At 38.0% G+C, this 21250-nt stretch overlaps 2 protein-coding genes across 4 annotated transcripts in view; one reads left to right on the forward strand and one right to left on the reverse strand.

Annotated features, from left to right (window-relative positions):
- Nucleotides 1–2242, forward strand: part of GAS2 (growth arrest specific 2) — a 124100-nt gene extending 121858 nt beyond the window's left edge. For all 3 annotated transcript variants that reach the window (XM_081241331.1, XM_081241328.1, XM_081241329.1), the window contains one exon: nt 1062–2242. In XM_081241331.1, coding sequence (XP_081097457.1) covers nt 1062–1280 — 219 coding nt within the window. In that variant the 3' untranslated portion in view covers nt 1281–2242. The remainder of the gene's footprint in view (nt 1–1061) is intronic.
- Nucleotides 2243–11886: 9644 nt separating this feature from the next.
- Nucleotides 11887–20918, reverse strand: SVIP (small VCP interacting protein). Its single transcript, XM_081239590.1, has 4 exons — nt 20718–20918; nt 17997–18047; nt 17341–17454; nt 11887–14334 (listed from the first exon to the last, which is right to left on the reverse strand). Exons 1-4 carry the CDS (start codon nt 20769–20771, stop codon nt 14320–14322), a joined length of 234 nt encoding a protein of 77 aa, XP_081095716.1. The 5' UTR covers nt 20772–20918; the 3' UTR covers nt 11887–14319.
- Nucleotides 20919–21250: the final 332 nt, after the last annotated feature.

The raw sequence follows: 21250 nt of genomic DNA on the forward strand, positions 1-21250 counted from the left end.
CAGGGGAGAGGTCTTTGGTGAAGGTGCGACATTCCCCCTTATTCTTACATTTTGTGATACTTGAAAGAAGCCAAGATCAAATCTTTGGCTCCCTGTGCCAATCCTCCACAACTCGGACACGTTTTTACTGGGTAGAAAGAACCACATATTCTTCACCTTTTCAGTCTGTAGCCTTCTTAACCCTGGAGCTCTAGATGGTTCATGGCCCTGAAGGTAAGGGTTTTGTTTTCTTTGTTTTTGTTTTGTTTCTAAAGAAGTATTCTATTGTAATTAAGAAGAATGAGAGTAAAGACAACATACATGTTTGGCCATTCCATAATATCTTTCCTTGAAAGCCTCAGACAGTGACTAGAGAAGATTTCAATTTTTCTCAGTACATTTTCAATTCTATTTTCATTGAGTATTTGTGTGATTATTAACTTTATATTCCAAAAATAGATAAACAATAAGGATTTACTGTATAGCACAGGGACTACACTCAATATCTTGTAATAAACTATAATGGGATAGAATTGAAAAGAAAAGAATATATATACATATATACGTATAAACGAATCACTTTGCTGTACACCTGAAACTAACAATATTGTAAATCAACTATACTTCAATTAAAAAAAACTATATTCCATAGCAGGCATTTCCATGGTCTTTTAAGTCCTGGTTCAGAGAGGAATAACCCAGTGGGGAGAACAGAGCTCTGATCTGAGGCAGCAAGCAGGAAATTGGGCAATGATGAGGCTGTGATGCAACATCAGGTGTCAGCGTCAGCAAGGAGCCTCTAGACTCGCTGAACCAAGCAAGGGATTGTACCTACACCCTGATTCCCACAGCAGGGCAAAGCTGGATCCTGGGGATATGTACCATGCATGATCCACTTGCATGGGAAAAACAAAGCTTCTCTCATAAACTGTATGCTAACTCAGACACTGTGCAAGAAGTGGAAGGACAATGGGGGCTTGAAAAACAAAACAGAAAACAATAACAATGCTAGAGCTGGAAGCTGATTTGAGATACTGCAAGAATTCTCAGAATTTAACCCTTTTGCTCTCTTTTCATTCCAGATGCTGCACAACAAGCATGTCATGGTCCGTGTGGGAGGAGGTTGGGAAACTTTTGCAGGGTATTTGTTGAAACACGACCCCTGCCGGATGCTGCAGATCTCCCGTGTGGATGGCAAGACATCCCCCATCCAGAGCAAATCTCCAACCCTCAAGGACATGAATCCAGATAATTACCTGGTGGTCTCTGCCAATTATAAGGGAAAGAAGGAAATTAAATGAAACTAGTTGGTCACTACAAGGGGACTCTCATAATGGCCTGTATCCACATCTCCAGTAGTCAGTTTAGTTCACATGCTCTGAAAATTACTTTGGAAAAAGACATAACAGATAGAAAGACATCATCATGTTGAAACATGCTCAAAGAGTAGCACTATTTATTTTGAATGCTTCTGTAGAAAATGACCTATTAAAAGAAATTATCAACTCAGATTTAAATTAGACAAATTGTAGGCAAATCATTGTTTCTCAATATGTGAACATGCTATTTAGAACATAATACTAGCCATATAATTCTAGCTAAAGATAAAAATTATTAGAAGAAAATAGGATTTACAGTTAAGTCAACAGAAAGTGCCTGCCTAATGTGTACAGAATAACAGCACCCCAGACATTTTTTATAATTGCAGGATTTTTAAGCTGATTTTTAAAAAGTGACAATTAGTGTGATGATGTGCTACTAAAAATATCCAACAGCACTATAAATTAAAGTACAGTGTATCTACGACAATAATACCTTACTGGAAAGGCCACTTCAGAAAAGTTTACATTCACTTGGAAGAATGCCTTAAAGTTTAGCCCTTATCTCTGAACAAACACCTGGGGCACTTTTGGAAGTTTTCACTGCACCCCTTAGAGAATGGCTTATGAGTTGTTTACACATTCCTAGACACGGTGGCTGTGTTGAGACAGTGTAATTCACACACATAAGCTGACATACATTTATATTTTGAAAGAGTAAATTGTACAGTCAAATGTCCATTGACTTCATGTTATTTCAAAGCATTTTCTTATTATATCTTTAGTTAACCCAACTTTGCTGTGCTGTCTAGTAAAGTAATTTCACTGTAGCTAATAATGTTACAGACTTATGTATACCCTTGTATACCTAGGACAGGGCTGTTTTGTACCCATAAACAGCAAAATATTGTCCTCACTGATTGAAGAATTAAAATTATGTTAAAAAATTTACCTGTCTCTATATCAATGTTTCATTCTGAAATAAAGATCATATTCAAATGGCAACGTCCCCTGGGAGTTAAAAGAAGAGTCAAATTATGGTTACCTAGCACTTCTTCACTTTGGGTAGCTGAGTGGTGCTGGTGTTTGTTCTCCTTAGCAGAGAGTCTAGGTTTTATCATAAATAGTCCTTTAAGGGCTGCCCTGAATATAAAAAGTATAGGCAAATTTAATTTGTCATTTCCTCATTTTTCAGCAAAGACAAAACCCACCTTTCTTGCTCCAGAAAGTCAGGGAGGAAGTATCTCAGTTTGTCACATGAATGATTTAATCAAAGCAGACACAACCTTTTTTTTTTTTTTTTTTTGCTTTTGGTATTTATTGAATTTTATTTTTTTATACAGCAGGTTTTTATTAGTCATCAATTTATACACAGCAGTGTATACATGTCAATCCCAATATCCCAATTCATCACACCATCACCACCACCACCCCCCCGCCGCTTTCCCCCCTTGGTGTCCATACGTTTGTTCTCTACATCTGTGTCTCAGTTTCTGCCCTGCAAACCGGTTCATCTGTACCGTTATTCTAGGTTCCACATATATGCGTTAATATACGATATTTGTTTTTCTGACTTACTGCACTCTGTATGACAGTCTCTAGGTCCATCCACGTCTCTACAAATGACCCAATTTCTTCCCTTTTTATGGCTGAGTAATATTCCATTGTATATATGTACCACATCTTCTTTAGCCATTCGTCTGTCGATGGGCACTTAGGTTGCTTCCATGACCTAGCTATTGTAAACAGCCCTGCAATGAACATTAGGGTGCATGTGTCTTTCTGAATTATGGTTTTCTTAGGGTATATGCCCAGTAGTGGGATTGCTGGATCATATGGTAATTCTATTTTTAGTTTTTTAAGGAACCTCCATACTGTTCTCCATAGTGGCTGTATCAATTTACATTCCCACCAACAGTGGTAAAGGTTCCCTTTTCTCTAAACCTTCTCCAGCATTTGTTGTTTGTAGATTTTCTGATGATGCCCATTCTAACTGGTGTCAGGTGATACCTCATTGTAGTTTTGATTTGCATTTCTCTAATAATTAGTGATGTTGAGCTGATTTTCATGTGCCTCTTGGTCATCTGTATGTCTTCTTTGGAGAAATGTCTGTTTAGGGGTTCTGCCCATTTTTTTGATTAGGTTGTTTGTTTTTTTAATATTGAGCTGAATCAGCTGTTTATACATTTAGGAGATTAATCCTTTGTCCGTTGATTCGTTTGCAAATAATTTCTCCCATTCTGTTAGTTGTCTTTTCGTCTTCTTTATAGTTTCCTTTGCAGTGCAAAAGCTTTGAAGTTTCATTTGCTCCCATTTGTTTATTTTTGTTTTTATTTCCATTACCCTAGGAGGTGGGTCAAAAAAGATCTTGCTGTGATTTATGTCAAGAAGTGTTCTTCCTATGTTTTCCTCTAAGAGTTTAATAGTATCCAGTCTTGCATTTAGGTGTTTAATCCATTTTGAGTTTATTTTTGTGTATGGTGTTAGGGAGTGTTCTCATTGCATTCTTTTACATGTAGCTGTCCAGTTTTCCAGCACCACTTATTGAAGAGACTGTCTTTTCTCCGTTGTATGTCCTTGCCTCCTTTGTCATAGATTAGTTGACCAAAGGTGCCTAGGTTTATCTCTGAGCTTTTTATCCTGTTCCATTGATCTATATTTCTGTTTTTATGCCAGTACCATATTGTCACGATGACTTAACTTTGTAGTATAGTCTAAAGTCAGGGAGTCTGATTCTTCCAGCTCTGTTTTTTACCCTCAAGGTTGCTTTGGCTATTCGGAGTCTTTTGTGTCTCCATAGAAATTTTAAGAGTTTTTGTTCTAGTTCTGTGAAAAATGCCATTGGTAGTTTGATAGGGATTGCATTAAATCTGTAGATTGCTTTGGGTAGTATAGTCATTTTCACAATATCGATTCTTCCAATCCAAGAACATGGTATATCTCTCCATCTGTTTGTATCATCTTTGATTTCTTTCATCAATATCTTATAGTTTTCTGAGTATAGGTTTTTTACCTCCTTAGGTAGGTTTATTCCTAGGTATTTTATTCTTTTTGTTTCAATGGTAACTGGGATTGTTTCCTTAATTTCTCTTTCTGATTGTTTGATGTTAGTGTATAGGAATGCAAGAAATTTCTGTGCATTAATTTTGTATCCTGCTATTTTACCAAATTCATTGATTAGCTCTAGTAGTTTCCTGGTGTCATCTTTAGGATTCTCCATGTATAGTATCATGTCACCTGCAAACAGTGACAGTTTTACTTCTTCTTTTCCAATTTGTATTCCTTTTATTTCTTTTTCTTCTCTGATTGCCATGACTAGGACTTCCAAAACTATGTTGAAAAATAGTGGCGAGAGTGGACATCCTGTGTTGTTCCTGATCTTAGAGGAAATCCTTTCATCTTTTCACCATTGAGAATGATGTTTGCTGTGGGTTTGTCATATATGGCTTTTAGTATGTTGAGGTAGGTTCCCTCTATGCCCACTTTCTGGAGAGTTTTTATCATAAATGGATGTTGAATTTTGTCAAAAGCATTTTCTGCACCTATCGCGATGATCCTATGGTTTCTATTCTTCAATTTGTTAATATGGTATATCACATTGATTGATTTGCATATATTGAAGAATCCTTGCATCCCTTGAATAAATCCCACTTGATCATGGTGTGTGATCCTTTTAATGTGTTGTTAGATTCTGTTTGCTAGTATTTTGTTGAGGATTTTTGCATCTATATTCATCAGTGATATTGGTCTGTAATTTTCTTTCTTTTTTGTAGTATCTTTGTCTGGTTTTGGTATCAGGGTGATGGTGGCCCCATAGAATGGTGTGGGAGTATTCTTTCCTCTGCAATTTTTTAGAAGCATTGAGAAGGATGTGTGTTAGCCCTTCTCTAAATGTTTGATAGAATTCACCTGTGAAGCCATCTGGTCCTGGACTTTGTTGGAAGCTTTTTAATCACAGTTTCAGTTTCATTACTTGTGATTGGTCAGTTCATATTTTCTATTTCTTCCTGGTTCAGTCTTGGAAGGTTATACCTTTCTAAAAATTTGTCCATTTCTTCCAGGTTGTCCATTTTATTGGCATAGAGTTGCTTGTAGTAGTCTCTTAGGTTGCTTTGTATTTCTGCAGAGTCTGTTGTAACTTCTCCTTTTTCATTTCTAATTGTATTGATTTGAGTCCTCTCCCTATTTTTCTTGATGAGTCTGGCTAAAGGTTTATCAAGTTTGTATATCTTCCCAAAGAACCAGCTTTTAGTTTTATTGATCTTTGCTATTGTTTTCTTTGTTTCTATTTCATTTATTTGTGCTCTGATCTTTATGATTTCTTTCCTTCTACTAATTTTGGGTTTTGTTTGTTCTTCTTTCTCTAGTTCCTTTAGGTGTGAGGTTAGATTGTTTATTTGAGATTTTTCTTGTTTCTTGAGGTAGGATTGTATTGCTATAAACTTCCCTCTTAGAACTGCTTTTGCTGCATCCCATAAGTTTTGGATCATTGTGTTTCTGTTGTAATTTGTCTCTAGGTATTTTTTGATTTCCTCTTTGATTTCTTCAGTGATATCTTGGTTATTTACTAATATATTGTTTAGCCTCCATGTGTCTGTTTTTTACGGTTTTTTTCCCTGTACTTTATTTCTAATCTCATAGCATTCTGGTCAGAAAAGATGCTTGATATGATTTCGATTTTCTAAAATTTACTGAGGCTTGATTTGTGACCCAAGATGTGATCTATCCTGGAGAATGTTCCATGTGCACTTGAGAAGAAAGTGTAATCTGCTATTTTCAGTTGGAATGTCCTGTAAATATCAATTAAATCTATCTGGTCTATTGTGTCATTTAAACCTTGTGTTTCCTTATTAATTTTCTGTTTGGATGATCTGTTGTTTGGTGTATATGACGTGTTACTGTCCCCCACTATTACTGAGTTATTGTCAGTTTCCTCTTTTATAGCTGTTAGCATTTGCCTTATGTGTTCTGGTGCTCCTATGTTGGGTGCATATATATTTAGAATTGTTATATCTTCTTCTCAGATTGATCCCTTGATCATTATGTAGTGTCCTTCCTTGTCTCTTATAACATTCTTTTTTTTTTTTTTTTTTTTGGCGGTACACAGGCCTCTCACTGTTGTGCCCTCTCCCATTGCAGAGCACAGGCTCCAGACACACAGGCTCAGCGGCCATGGCTCACGGGCCCAGCCGCTCCGCGGCATGTGGGATCATCCTGGAATGGGGCATGAACCCATGTCCCCTGCATGGGCAGGCGGACTCTCAACCACTGCGCCACCAGGGAAGCCCCATTCTTTATTTTAAAGTCTATTTTATCTGATATGAGTATTGCTACTCCAGCTTTCTTTTGATTTCCATTTGCATGGAATATCTTTCTCCATCCCCTCACTTCCAGTCTGTATGTGCCCCTAGGTCTGAAGTGGGTCTGTTGTAGACAGCATATATATGGGTCTTGTTTTTGTATCCATTCAGCAAGCCTGTGCCTTTTGGTTGGAGCATTTAATCCATTCATGTTTAAGGTAATTATCGATATGTATGTTCCTATGACCATTTTCTTAATTGTTTTGGGTTTGTTTTTGTAGGGCCTTTTCTTCTCTTGTGTTTCCCACTTAGAGAAGTTCCTTTAGCATTTGTTGTAGAGCTGGTTTGGTGGTGCTGAATTCTCTTAGCTTTTGCTTGTCTGTAAAGCTTTTGATTTCTCCATCAAATTTGAATGAGATCCTTGCCGGTAGAGTAATCTTTGTTGTGGGTTCTGCACTTTCATCACTTTAAATATACTGTGCCACTCCTTCTTGCTTGTAGAGTTTCTGCTGAGAAATCAGCTGTTAACCTTATGGGAGTTCCCTTGTATGTTATTTGTCATTTTTCCCTTGTTGCTTTTAATAATTTTTCTTTGTCTTTAATTTTTGTCAATTTGATTACTATGTGTCTTGGCATATTTCTCCTTAGGTTTATCCTGTATGGGACTCTCTGTGCTTCCTGGAATTGGGTGGCTATTTCCTTTCCCATGTTAGGGAACTTTTTGACTATTATCCCTTCAAATATTTTCTCATGTCCTTTCTCCCTCTCTTCTCTTTCTGGGACCCCTATAATGCGAATGTTAGTGCTTTTAATGTTGTCCCAGAGGTCTCTTAGGCTGTCTTCATTTCTTTTCATTCTTTATTCTTTATTCCGTTCTGTGGCAGTGAATTCCACCCTTCTGTCTTCCTGGTCACTTATCCGTTCTTCTGCCTCAGTTATTCTGCTATTGATTCCTTCTTGTGTATTTTTCATTTCAGTTATTGTATTGTTTATCTCTGTTTGTTTGTTCTTTAATTCTTCTAGGTGTTTATTCTTTAATTCTTCTAGGTCTTTGTTAAACATTTCTTGCATCTTCTCCATCTTTGCCTCCATTCATTTTCCGAGGTCTTGGATTGTATTCACTATCATTATTCTGAATTCTTTTTCTGGAAGGTTTCCTATCTCCACTTCATGGAGTTGTTTTTCTGGGGTTTTCTTTTGTTCCTTCATCTGGTACATAGTCCTCTGCCTTTTCATTTTATCTATCTTTCTGTGAATGTGTTTTTTGTTCCACAGGCTGCAGGATTGTAGTTCTTGCTTCTGCTGTCTGCCCTCTGGTGGATAAGGCTATCTAAGATGCTTGTGCAAGTTTCTTGATGGGAGGGACTGGTGGTGGGTAGAGCTGGGTATTGCTCTGGTGGGCAGAGCTCAGTAAAACTTTAATCTGTTTGTCTCCTGATGGGTGGGGTTGAGTTCCCTCCCTGTTTGGTGTTTGGCCTGAGGCAACCCAGCACTGGAGGCTACAGGCTCTTTGGTGGGGCTAACGTTGGACTCTGGGAGGGCTCAGGCCAAGGAGTACTTCCCAGAACTTCTGCTGCCAGTGTCCTTGTCCCCACAGTGAGCCACAACTGCCCCCGCCTCTGCAGGAGACCCTCCAACATTAGCAGGTAGGTCTGATTCAGTCTCCTATGGGGTCACTCTCCTTTCCCCAGTCCTCATGTGCACACTAATTTGTGTGTGCCCTCCATGAGTGGAGTCTCTGTTTCACCCAGTCCTGCCAAAATCCTGCTAGCCTTCAAAGTCTGATTCTATGGGAATTCCTCCTACCATTGCCAGACCCCCAGGTTGGGAAGCCTGACATGGTGCTCAGAACCTTCACTCCAGTGGGTGGGCTTCTGTTTTATAATTGTTCTCCAGTTTGTTAGTCACCCACCCAGCGGTTATGGGATTTGATTTTATTGTGATTGCGCCCCTCCTACCATCTCACTGCGGCTTCTCCTTTGTCTTTGGATGTGGGATATCTTTTTTGGTGAGTCCCATTGTCTTCCTGTCAATGATTGTTCAGCAGTTAGTTGTGATTCCAGTGCTCTCACAAGGGAGTGAGCGCATGTCCTTCTACTCCACAATCTTGAACCAATCTCAGACATAACCTTTTAAAAACAACAGGCCTGGTATAATTTGGTGGTACTGGAAGTTGTGATAATCATTATGGAAAAAAATTAAAGTTTTGTAGAAAATAAAATCATCTTGGAATAGTGATTATTGTTATATCTTTTTTTATTAATTAATTTTATTTATTTATTATTTTTGGCTGCATTGGGTCTTTGTTGCTGTGTGCAGGCTTTCTCTAGTTGTGGCGAGCAGGGGCTACTCTTCTTGTGGTGCATGGGCTTCTCATTGCAGTGGCTTCTTTTCTTGTGGAGCACGGGCTCTAGGCACGCAGGCTTCAGTAGTTGTGGCGCGCGGGCTCAGTAGTTGTGGCTTGCGGGCTCTAGAGTGCACGCTCATTAGTTGTGGTGCATGAGCTTAGTTGCTCCTTGGCATGTGGGATCTTCCTGGACCAGGGCTCGAACCCTTGTCCCCTGCATTGGCAGGCGGATTCTTAACCACTGTGCCACCGGGGAAGCCCTATTGTTATATCTTTTAAAATACAAAGTGATTTGATTTTTTTTTAAGATTTATTTAATTTGTTTTTGGCTGCTTTGGGTCTTAGTTGCAGCTTGTGGGATCTTTGTTGAGGCACGTGGGATCTTCATTGTGGTGCACAGGCTTGTCTCTAGTGGTGGCCTGTGGGTTTCCCCTAGTTGTGGTGCACAGGCTCCAGGGTGCGTGGGCTCTGTAGTTGAGGCACATGAGCTTAGTAGCTGTGGCACGCAGTTGCCCTGAGGCATGTGGGATCTTAGTTCCCTGACCAGGGAGCGAACCCCATCCCCTGCATTGCAGTGCGGATTCTTTACCACTGGACCCCCAGGAAAGTCCTGAGTGATTTGACTTTTATGTTCCTCAACTAATATTAACACTGAATTTCTCTGTATAGTAATCAGCAGTATTTCCATCAAAACTTTTACTGTGCTTAAATTTTTCTCCTAAATATTTATGTCTTTAATAATTAAAGTTAATTTAATTAATTTAGTTACTATTTTAGTTTTCTATTCCTGATGTAACAAATTACCTGAAACTTAGTAGCTTAAACAACACAAATTTATTATGTTACAGTTTTGTAGGTCAGAAGTTTGAGATGATCTCAATGGGGTAAAATCAATATGTCAGCAGGGCTATGTTCCCTTCTGAGGACTCTAGGAGAGAATCCGTTCCTTTGCCTTTTCCACCTTCTAGAAGTTGTCTGATCTCCTTGGTACATGTCCTCCCTTCCTCTACCTTCAAAGCCAGCAATAGAGTACTGCAGTGATGCTGCTTCTTTTTTTACATTTCTTTGACCACAGGTTGGAAAGGTTCTCTGCTTTTAAATATACATATGGTTATATTGGGTCCACCTGGATAATCCAATATAATCTCCCCATTTTAATGTCATTAACTGAATCACATTTGCAAAATACCTTTTGCTGTGTTATATAACATATTCCCAGATTCCAGGGATTAGGATGGGACCACCACCTTTTGGGGAGGGTGGCGTTATTCTTTCTGCCTACACATTTTATGATGGTCTTTTTAAAATTTATTTATTTATTTATTATCTTTGGCTGTGTTGGGTCTTTGTTGCTGCGCATGGGCTTTCTCCAGTTGCAGCGAGCGGGAGCCACTCCCCGTTGCAGTGCATGGGCTTCTCGCTGTGGTGGCCTCTCCTGTTGTGGAGCACGGACTATAGGTGCATGCACTTCATTAGTTGGGGCATGTGGGCTCAGCAGTCATGGCTCACAGGCTCTAGAGCACAGTCTCAGTAGTTGTGGCGCATGGGCCTAGTTGCTCCACGGCATGTGGGATCTTCCTGGACCAGGGCTCGAACCCGTGTCCCCTGTATTCGCAAGCGGATTCTTAACCACTGTGCCACCAGGGAAGACCTATGATGGTCTCTTTAAGTGGAGCTAAGAACATGGTCACAGTTGACATTGGGGTCTAGCTGCTAGCTGAATGGCACTGAAAAAGAATATGGAAAAGTGAGACTATATTCAGAAGGAAAGGACTAAGTATAGATGGCTCTTACTCATTGACTTAGTGAAAATCACTAGGTCCTTTTCTCAAAATTGTTTTGGCTATCATAAATCTTTCATTTCCCATATAAATTTTAGATTGTTTTGTCAATTTGTCTGCAAGAGTTTGCTAGGATGTTTCATTTAATTTATTGATCAATTTGAGAATGCCGTCTTGACAACACTGTGTCCTCCAATCCATGAACATGAATGTCTCACCATTCATATATTTAAAAAAAAATTTTCTCAGCAGTTTTGTGGTTTTTACTTCAGATCTTTTACCTCTTTTTCTTTTTTCCTAAGTATTTTATCCTATGTGATGATACTGTATGATTGATATTGTTTTAATTTTTAGATTGTTCATTACTTGCATATAAAGACAGAAATGACATTTTCCATATAATGATTTGGTATTCTGCAACCTTGCTAAACACCTTAGTTTCAAAGATGGATGGTTTCAGTGGCTTTTGAGAAAGAGAAAACTACCACATCTCAATCAACTTAAAGAACATACAGTAATCATGGGCATTTGAGATGCTTGCTTGGAGATGTTAAAGGAATACCTTAAATACCTTAAATATCAACCCAGATAGGTATACATATCTACCTACTTCTTACTGATCTGTTTATGCAGATATTATTCAAATCTAAAACTGACAAGGGTTACCTTTTCTTCTAAGGGCAGAGCATAATTCTTATCAGTGAAAATAAACAAGTTGAAATGTTGGAGCAGAAAAAGAAAATTCATAGCTTATGCTAATTCTTCTGAGATACCAAGGATGATAGTTAGAACCTTTACTACAGTATTTCTCTAAGAAAAATCCAGGAGACTAATAATAGCATTTCTTTTTTTTTTTTTTTTTTTTGCGGTACGCGGGCCTCTCACCGCTGTGGCCTCTCCCACTGCAGAGCACAGGCTCCGGACACGCAGGCTCAGCAGCCATGGCTCACGGGCCCAGCCGCTCCGCGGCATGTGGTATCCTCCCAGACCAGGGCACAAACCCGCGTCCCGTGCATCGGCAGGCAGACTCTCAACCACTGCACCACCGGGGAAGCCCAACAGCATTTCTTTATAGGAAAAGAAACATGCTTACCTATAAATTATTTAAGATGCAGTAAAGATAAAATTTTGTTAAACAGATGGCCAAAGCCGATTTCTTATATAGGAAAATGTATATTTGTACCCTGTAAGGCAGTACAGCATTTATAACAAAACTATTAATTACATTCCAAATACAATCAGTGGAACAAAAGTATCACATACAGATGTTTTAAAAATCATGCAGCACGTTAGCAAAGGGGCTGTGTGGTAATATACAACTCTTTGTTACCATAGTAATAGTTTAATGATTAGAATGAAGAAGTAGTGATTTAAGCATTTTATATCTCAACATGATAGTTACATATAAGCATTTTACTGTTTGGTTTTATTTTAGTAATTTGGTTGGGGAGTTTGGGTGACATATCAATCATTATAATGCTTTCCTATTTAACTTGTGAATTATGGGAAACTGGCTCTAGGCTAAGTTTTCATCAGGAACTGATTCATAACTTTGAGGAAGATTCCTGGAATATGTGTATGTGTGTATACATTTTATTTTTAAGTAGTCACTTATTGGTTTCCTATCATGCATCCAGTCTCCCCTTTTTCCTTCCCCTTCCTAACACAATTCCTAACATTGACTATCACCCCTTAGCCCATGCAACCCATGTGGTTTTGAGGAAACATGATCACACCCACGGAGGCAGGCCATGGTTGGTGGGAATGGCATATCCCACTGTTCCTAGAAAGCAATTCATCAGCACAGCATTCTTGGTTCAACAGTAAATAAGCATGGTATTTGGATATAAACTGCTATTAGAAATAGAGCATTATCCCCTAGATGTAAACCTTTTGTTTACACCAACCCAAGCTGTAATTCTCTAAGCTTTAATACAGATAAAATTGTTCTTTCCATACTAAAACAGAAGCAAGGACGTGCACAGTTCTAGGATAGTATGCTCTGGTTCTATATCCATTCATCTATTAATGTTCCTTTTTTTTTTCTGCCTTGGAAAAATTAATCATGTTCAAAAAGTCAAAAATTATATTTCTAAAATATAATTCAATGACTTCACTATCCTTTATGAACAAACGTACCACTAATTCTCTAAAACTTAAAATTGAACCTGTCTATAACTACATATCTTGCCTGGATAGTCACAGATATTTCATTCTGTAATAGAAGGAAGTGATTTTTCCAATGAGGAGTCAAGAGATCTATATTCTAGTTCAAACTCTTTAAAATTAACATATATAACATACTGCAACATAACACAAGATTTGTGGGAAGGATGAGCGAGATAGTGGTTCAGTTTCCTTTTTGTAAATCAAATGAGCTGGTCTATTTAATTTACAGTCCCTATTGTACTTGATATTTGAAAATTCTAATTTAGGGCTCAGACTGTGGCCTCGTCATCCAAAAGAGCAACCAAATTAAAAGACACAGCAATTCTTCTATTTTAGCTTATTATATATTAAAAAACTCAAAAAACCAAATATGCTATAATACATGTTACAAGTGAACAAAAATCTACAAAGTTTATGGCAATGTATCATATAGAATTACCTCACAATATTTTTATGTTTAAAGTAGACCTTTTTAAGTACAGTACTCACATATTTCTCTTTCATATATTCATACTTGCCTTGGCAATTTGACATCTATATAAATCTTATGATCATTCTTTAATAAATACAAAAGAATAAAAACACCTATGAAATTTGGACAAACACATTACCACTATACTTTGTTATATTTAACCCATCCAGATTCTTAGTTTAACTCATTCAATTACTGCAAAGATCTTTATAGAGCTGAATCTGATACTGTATAATAGTACATCACTGCCCTCTGATGGTACCACTAATATATAATTTTAAACTCAGCAAGCAAAAAAACCCCAAAAAGTATTATAACATAAAACACAGGATGTTAATTTTATAAGCTACAGAAGTAGAAAATAAATTAGGGGAAATTCAATGTTTTCTACAAATATTAATTTCTTAGTAAGTTATAAAAATTTACAGTGTTCCTTCATATAAGCCCTTCAAATGATTTTTCAAGATTTTCCCTGATGATCAGTTTAAAGGCACTAAGTCCATAAGTTTAAGCAAAAGTCTTCACATATAATGAAATAGAGATATAAGGTTAATCAGCAAACTATAAATAGCTAGGTCATTTTATAAAGGAGGGAAAATACAAGTGCAAACTTTAATATCTGAGGTGTATGCAGAATTTTTCCATGCTATATATAAATATATATTCACTATTTAGGCCCATGTTTTAACTACTAAAAAACGGCAAATCACCCACTGTCTGCAGAACAGCAAATGTAGGGAAAATAAGTATTTACTGAAAGGTCTGGCCATTTTCTAAGTTTAACAATCAAAAGCATTTTCAATATTCAGTTTTGAAAAAGCACTGCATTTAAGAGACTAAAATTACAAAGTCTGAATCTTCATTTATTCAAAGAGAAGAAATTAAATTGAGGATGTCCACTTGATTGCAGATATTAGTTATTGGCAGTAGACTCTTCCACTCATGTTATGCTTTATGAAACTGTCCACTAGAAAAGATAAAAATATAGAGAAAAGTAAATTTTGTTTAAAGTTATGTTACTATATTCTAGTGAACAAACAGATAAGAGAGAAATATGGGCTATACAAATGTAAAATGATCTTTGTGAGTAGCAGTGATTAGTAAAATTTTACATTATAGTCTGAAATAAGATACATGATGGTGTAAAAATATAAAGAAATAAAACAAAATATCTGGGCAGATTAATGAGTGGTAGCTAGATTCCCAAATACCTGATAATCAGTACAAGAAAAACAAAACATCACAAAATAAGAACAACAATGAAACTACAAAATAAAATAAAGAAATTTTTGTTTGAGGCAGGGGAGTGAAGAAACGGTAGAAATTATTAAATAATGGTCTGACAAAGTCTTTTCCTTGCTTAACTTGAGAAACTATTCCATTTGGTGTTCTGTTTAATCAAGTTTATTAAACCTGCAATGGTAAGTCCTGAAAAAGCCATTGGGATAGTACCAGAGATATTTACCAGTCTCTAAAGTAGTGTTTTCCAAGTACATTCAAGGAATTTTTTTAACATATTTTAAAAAAATCTTTACTTAAAGTTTGAAAATTAAGAATTAATCCAAGTAAACTTGCTTTTCTTTAGTTTAGAACGTCTTACAGACTTAAATACTGTGCCTTTTTTAATCTCTAAGAAAGGAATTCAATATATAACACAATATTCAGGATTTTTAAACATTTTTACTATGGGATTCTATTTTCCACAAAATATCTCTTAGGACTAGTGTTACAAACACTAGAGCAGTGATTCTCAATCTGGTTTGACATCAGACTCCTTGGGGTGCTTAAAAATCCTGATAGCTAAGTCCCACTCTCAGAGATTCTGATTGATATAAGGTCAGATCCAAGTTTCAGTCTTTTTTGAAAGCTCCTCATGAGCCACTGCTCTAGACATCTGCCACCACTCCTCTACTAGTATATCCTGAACTGATGTTAGTTTGTGTCCTGATGCTATCATCACACTGACTTCACAAAATAAGTTCTGCCTTTCCAGAACACAGTGAGCATGGCCAATGCCAAGTGTCCCAGGAAGAGGCAGCTAGTCTGGAGATGAATATATGGAGGGCTTGAACACAGGGAAGGACATGTTTTCCTCATACTATGAAGTCGGGTTAGGAAGAATCTAGCTATACCACAGAACACTCAAGGCCAGCCTGTAGAACAGGCCTGAAAGCAGCCCCTAAAAGAGCCTAGGCCAAAGGGTTTGAGCATTAAAGTTACTCTCTACCTTGTATTTTCCCTTCTGTTATCCCTGAGCCTCAAAAACTTTATTTTGAACTTCACTGTATGCTCTCAATGAGCAATGCAGGTGGTCAAAGAAAAAAGGTACTAAATTTAACACTGAGATGTTTTTCATTTTGAGCACTTCTGAAGGGACCAGAAGAAATATAGGGCCTAATTTATTTTTAATCTATAGGCTTCAGGGCACAGAAGCTTTGGTTTTAATGAAGAAAGCCCCTTTCTCCCTTAAGAGTTCAAAAGCTGATGTTAAATTTGTTAGGTTAGAACATGTTAAATAAGTACCTTCTGACTATACATAAAGTATCCCTTTTGTAACATTATATGTGACTTCAAGTCATTCAGAACTTCTATTTCTTCTACTATGAAAGTTGATCTCAGCATCATTTTCAGTTCCATAATTTAATTTTCACAAATTCTTTGTCTTTGAGAACTCTATATGAAGTAAACCTGGTGACACAGATCTTTATCTCAACAGAATATTGAAAGTAAGCAACTGTACTTCTGATAAATATCTGATGTATCTTCCAACTGTTTTACTTTACATTTATTCTATTCTATTATGGGGGTATATTTAAAAATAAATAAATAAATAAACAAACACAGTGATCAGTTATTTACCTTAATATCAAAATCAATTATTTTATATATTGTTAAAAGTTAACTATAAAAATTATTTTCTTTTAATTTCATTTATTAAATGAGATTAGATGAAGTAACATATAATGATAAAATGCACACAGATAAATCTTATTGTTATGTGATATTCCTGAGTCAGAATCATGTCTGCTTAGGATGCTCCTGAACTGCCTGCCCCACAACTTGGGGTTGTACGTACACATATGTATTTATACAGATAGTTTTGAGAGCAAAAACCAAACCAAATGGAGAAGACAGAGAATCAGCTAAACAAGTGCTCATAAATCACTGACAAATTAAATATAAATGAAACTCAGGACATTGTCCTTTTCACAAATACCCTTGAGAAATATATTTCCTTTAAAAATGGAACAAAGAAGAAAATCTTAATATCTGAACCATTCATTTCCTGAGCTTTAACACGTAAAAGAAAACCTTTATAATCCTGCTAGACTGTAAAGATCCCCAAGTTCAGGGACGTTGTTTAACTTGTCCATCATTATATTTCTAGTGTCAAGAGCTACAACTGCTGCTATTGGGATGGGCATGTGTCAGACTCACCGGTGTACACCCTATTGTCCAAATTAACATTAACGTAACTATGATAATGAGTGACAATGGGAAGCTCAAAAATCTCAAATCATTTAGTGAAAAAAACTCAAAGAGTTTGAAGTAGTTTACAGTAGAATCCAATTTCCTAAGATTGACGTACAAAATGAGATTAGAAATGATGTCTGTCAAAATGACACTGAATTTGGATGATTTTTACTTTCTTCTTTGTGTCCTTCCATTTTGCTTAAGTTTTCTACACATTTAAGATTGCCATTAATCATATAAGTATGAAGTATTATGATATAAGGTTGAGATAAACAGGAAAAGTCTATTTTCATTTTGGGAAAAAGAAAGTAAATCTATTCCAATGAATGTTGGAATGTCCAAATAAACTGACACTTCTTCCAATCTATATTGTTCATGCTTTTAAATTAATTCACTATTTTCTGACAATCCATTTCACGATGAAATTATTGAACAGATTGCTACTGGAGTTTTGAAAAATTCCAGGTAAATTAAACCTTAAGTAAATTTTAATACTTACCCTAAGGCCACCTTCTGGTGGGGGTCCAGATGCAGCCATTTCTTTTTCTATTTTTTCCTTTTTCTTTCTCTTTTCTTCCACAGACTGAACATTCAGAATGCCCCGAGATGCAGCCTTCAGGAAAATTATTAAGGAGTGTAGAAAAAGAACAAAAATTAATTTCCTGTTACCAAAAGGTGTTTTTTGTTTGTTTTTTGCCTTTTAGGTTTTTCTTTGGAGGTGGGGGGTAGGGGATGGGGTTGGTCTATTTTTGGTAACAAAGAATTAGACTATTTCTACAACAGCTTTACATAAAACATATGATTTCTTCATTGGGTATTTTGCAACCATACACATTTCTCCCCTAAAGTTACTTCACATCTGTCAGTGTTTTATAAGGCACAGTCATTTCATCTCAAGGAAGAATGTTATTAAAGATTCCTCCTTGGCATCTTCCATAACAGAAGACATGTAGAGAAATTTTCATACATTAAATGACATAAATGCACTAAACCAATTTATAGAAACAGAAATCATTTTGAAAATGTTTTCCTTTAATTTAAATTTCTAAGATATCAGATACCATTTTCATTAGAGAATACTACTAGTAATAGACATCTATAGAGAACAAAATGCAAATTTAATTATCTAAGGTAGAATTTTATTTTTACTCTTACCTCCTTCTGTCTTCTTTCTGCAGCCTCTGCAAGCTTTGCTCTTTTTTCTTCCTAGGAAAAATGTGTAAGAAATATGATTTAAAACAAAACCAAACATTATCCTTGATATTTTATACTTTTATCTTATAGGTAATATAACAGTTTACAAAAATAGTACTGACCCCAAATGTCCTATTAAGAATGCCATTATTTATAACATTTATAAAATACTCAACTTTCTGAATTTTATTCTCCCAATCAATAAACCTTCAAGGACTTCCCTGGTGGCACATGGTTAAGAATCCGCCTGCAAATGCAGGGGACATGGGTTCAAGCCCTGGTCCAGGAATATCACACACGCCGTGGAGCAACAAAGCCCGTGTGCCACAACTACTGAGCCTGCATGCCACAACTACTGAAGCCCGCGTGCCTAGAGCCCGTGCTCTGCAACGAGAAGCCACCGCAATGAGAAGCCCGCACACCTCAACGAAGAGTAGCCCCCACTTGCCGCAACTAGAGAAAGCCCGCACACAGCAACGAAGACCCAACACAGCCAAAAATAAATAAATAAAATAAATAAATTTATAAAAATTAAAAAAAATTTTAAACCCTTCAAATAAGCACATGATGAGACATACACCTACATCTATATCATATATTTACATTATATATCTCATACACACATACACATACACACACAAAGTGGCCTATAAAATAATCTATTTGCTTTTTCAAAAAAAAAAAGAGCTTACAAGCTAGTCAGGGCAATAATAAAACAAATGACATTTAATAATACAAGCAGGGAAATACACGGTTTGGTACTGCCAATTAAAAAGGAGTTTGGGTCTTCCCTGGTGGTGCAGTGGTTGAGAGTCCGCCTGCCCATGCAAGGGACACAGGTTCGTGCCCCGGTCCGGGAAGATCCCACATGCCGCGGAGCGGCTGGGCCCGTGAGCCATGACCGCTGAGCCTGCGTGTCCGGAGCCTGTGCTCCGCAACGGGAGAGGCCACAACAGTGAGAGGCCTGCGTACCGCAAAAAAAAAAAAAAAAAGGAGTTTGAAGCAGGCTGGTATTTTCGGAAGAAGTTCCTGAATGAAGTGAGTGAATCTCATTGAGTAGGACAGGAAGGACTAGAGGAAATTTATGAGATGTACTGTTCCATGTTGGGAAACCGTGAATATTATTTTTCTATATCTATATTATTCATAATAATGTTATAAATTATGTAAATATATGACAGTAAGTAGCATTCTCTTGGGAGCTGTGTTAATAATTCCCCCATTTTCCATACCACAATACATTCATTCATTCATTTCATCCATTGGATAAATACTTATTGAGCAACTATCATGCCTCAGGAACTTTTCTAGGTGCTGAAGATACAGCAGTGAAATAATACAGATAAATGTTTCCACCCACATGGAATTTACATTCCAATGAGGACAGTCACATATAATCAAATAAATATACATGTGTCAGATTGAAGTAAGTGCTTTAGGGAAATATAAAGAAAAGTATGGTCAATAAGAAATGGAAGGTAGATGGTAGAGTGGATGGTAGAGTGGAGGATCTGCTTTATGTAGGGTGGTGAAGAAAAGCCTCAAAGATAAAGTGACATTCAAGCAGTGAGCAATGTGGTTATCTGGGGTGGGGGAGGGGAGGAAGGGCTTAACAAATGCTGGCCGATTGGTATTTTATCAGTAGCCAGATAAACAAAATTAAGAACATTTAAAAGCAACACTAGCAAGAAAGACAAGGTGAACTTTCTCATATCAACTTCCAGGTCATTTTTAGTATTTATAATCAAATAGCTGAAGAGTTAATGTACTTCCCTGAACAACTCATTTTCTTCAACGAATTTTTAGCCAGATACAAGAGAGGAATTTAGGTGTTCCGTTATCAACTTCCTGTAAGGATTATTAAGGTAAAAATGCTGTTAAAAATTAGAAAGCTACAAAAAGTATAAATGTATTATACCACAAACCACCTAGTTAAATCTGAAATTATCCAGATAAATAACAAATACTTTCTAGTACAAGTATGTCCCAAATATTGCACGGAACAAACCTACGTATCTTTTAAATGTATTTCTTGTTTATCTGAAACTTCAAATTTAACTGGGCGCCCTATATTTTTATTTGCTAAACGTGGCAACTTTACAAACTGTACACTCGGTACTACATAAAATACTTTAAAAAAAACTTAAAAGTGATAAAGACTAAAGGTAAATCATTAATACAATATCCAATAAAGCGCAGAAATATATGAGACTTTATTGATCACCTTCTTTAAACAGCTGGTACAAATAGGAAGATGCACATCTCCTACAAGGTTAAACACTTCAGTTCCCGGAGAAAGAAGGATTTCTTTTCGCACCCTAACTCCATCTACCGCATCGCCAGGAATGGCCGCCACATCGCACAGTCCACGTGCGCCTGCGTCCTACGAACTGCCAATTCTGCCACCCGGCTGAAGGTAAAGAGACGCTGGAGCCGCCTTTAGAAAGACACCGACGCGGAGGCAGCAGCCCAGGTCCGGCAGGCAGGACCTCAAGGTCCCTCGGAGCACGGCCACCATCTCCGCCACCAAGGTCCCCGTCGACGGGCTCCACGGCCCGTGCCGCCGCTTCCAACGGCCCGTCCTGGGGCCGCAGCTCGGGGCCTCCGGCGTGCCCCTCCAGGAACAGGTGCGCACGGCGCGGGCGGGCGGACGCGGGGACGCTGGGAGGCGGCCTTACTTACCAGGTCCGGCGAAGGAGGCGCGGCCTCCGTCGGACAAGGAAAACACAGCCCCATGGGATCGCGGCTGGGGGGTTCCCCTCCTGGGTCAGCCCCAGACCAGGCCGTGCGAACTGCGCGATCAGACCCGAGTCCCAGTTATGCGGTGCTCGCTCCGCCCTCAGCGGGCGGCTTGGTGACTGGGCGGCTCGGCTCCGCCCCGCTCCTCTGCCGCAGCGCCCCACCGCCGCCCCGCGGCTCCACCCCCGCCCCACCATTCCACTGGGGCTCGGCTCCGCCCCCCTGCTGCCAGCCTCCACCCTGGTCGTGCCTGGACCCCACCCGTGAAGCTAGCCTCCGCCCCACGGAGGCACCTCCCCACCCACACTTCCAGAGTCTCTGCTAGGACGGGGCCTTGATGCCAGGAAACACCTGCTGAGGGCGACATGCAGAGTAGGGGTGGAAAAGCTTGGCTACGGCCTCCAAGCTAACCCAGTTGGCTAGCCCTGTATAAACGAGTGACAAGACTCTGGATAGTTTATGCTACCCCTTTTGTA

Source organism: Mesoplodon bidens (assembly GCF_964165515.1).
Source record: "Mesoplodon bidens genome assembly, chromosome: 7".
In the NCBI taxonomy this organism is placed as follows: Eukaryota; Metazoa; Chordata; class Mammalia; order Artiodactyla; family Ziphiidae; genus Mesoplodon; species Mesoplodon bidens.

What these genes read in the sequence shown, in the direction of transcription:
- SVIP (XM_081239590.1), bottom strand. Translation starts at nt 20,771, where the DNA reads ATGGGGCTGTGTTTTCCTTGTCCGACGGAGGCCGCGCCTCCTTCGCCG. An exon ending in CGCCTCCTTCGCCGGACCTG is followed by an intron (nt 18,048 to 20,717) that starts GTAAGTAAGGCC and finishes CATTTTTCCTAG; the next exon opens with GAAGAAAAAAGAGCAAAGCT. An exon ending in CAGAAAGAAGACAGAAGGAG is followed by an intron (nt 17,455 to 17,996) that starts GTAAGAGTAAAA and finishes ATTTTCCTGAAG; the next exon opens with GCTGCATCTCGGGGCATTCT.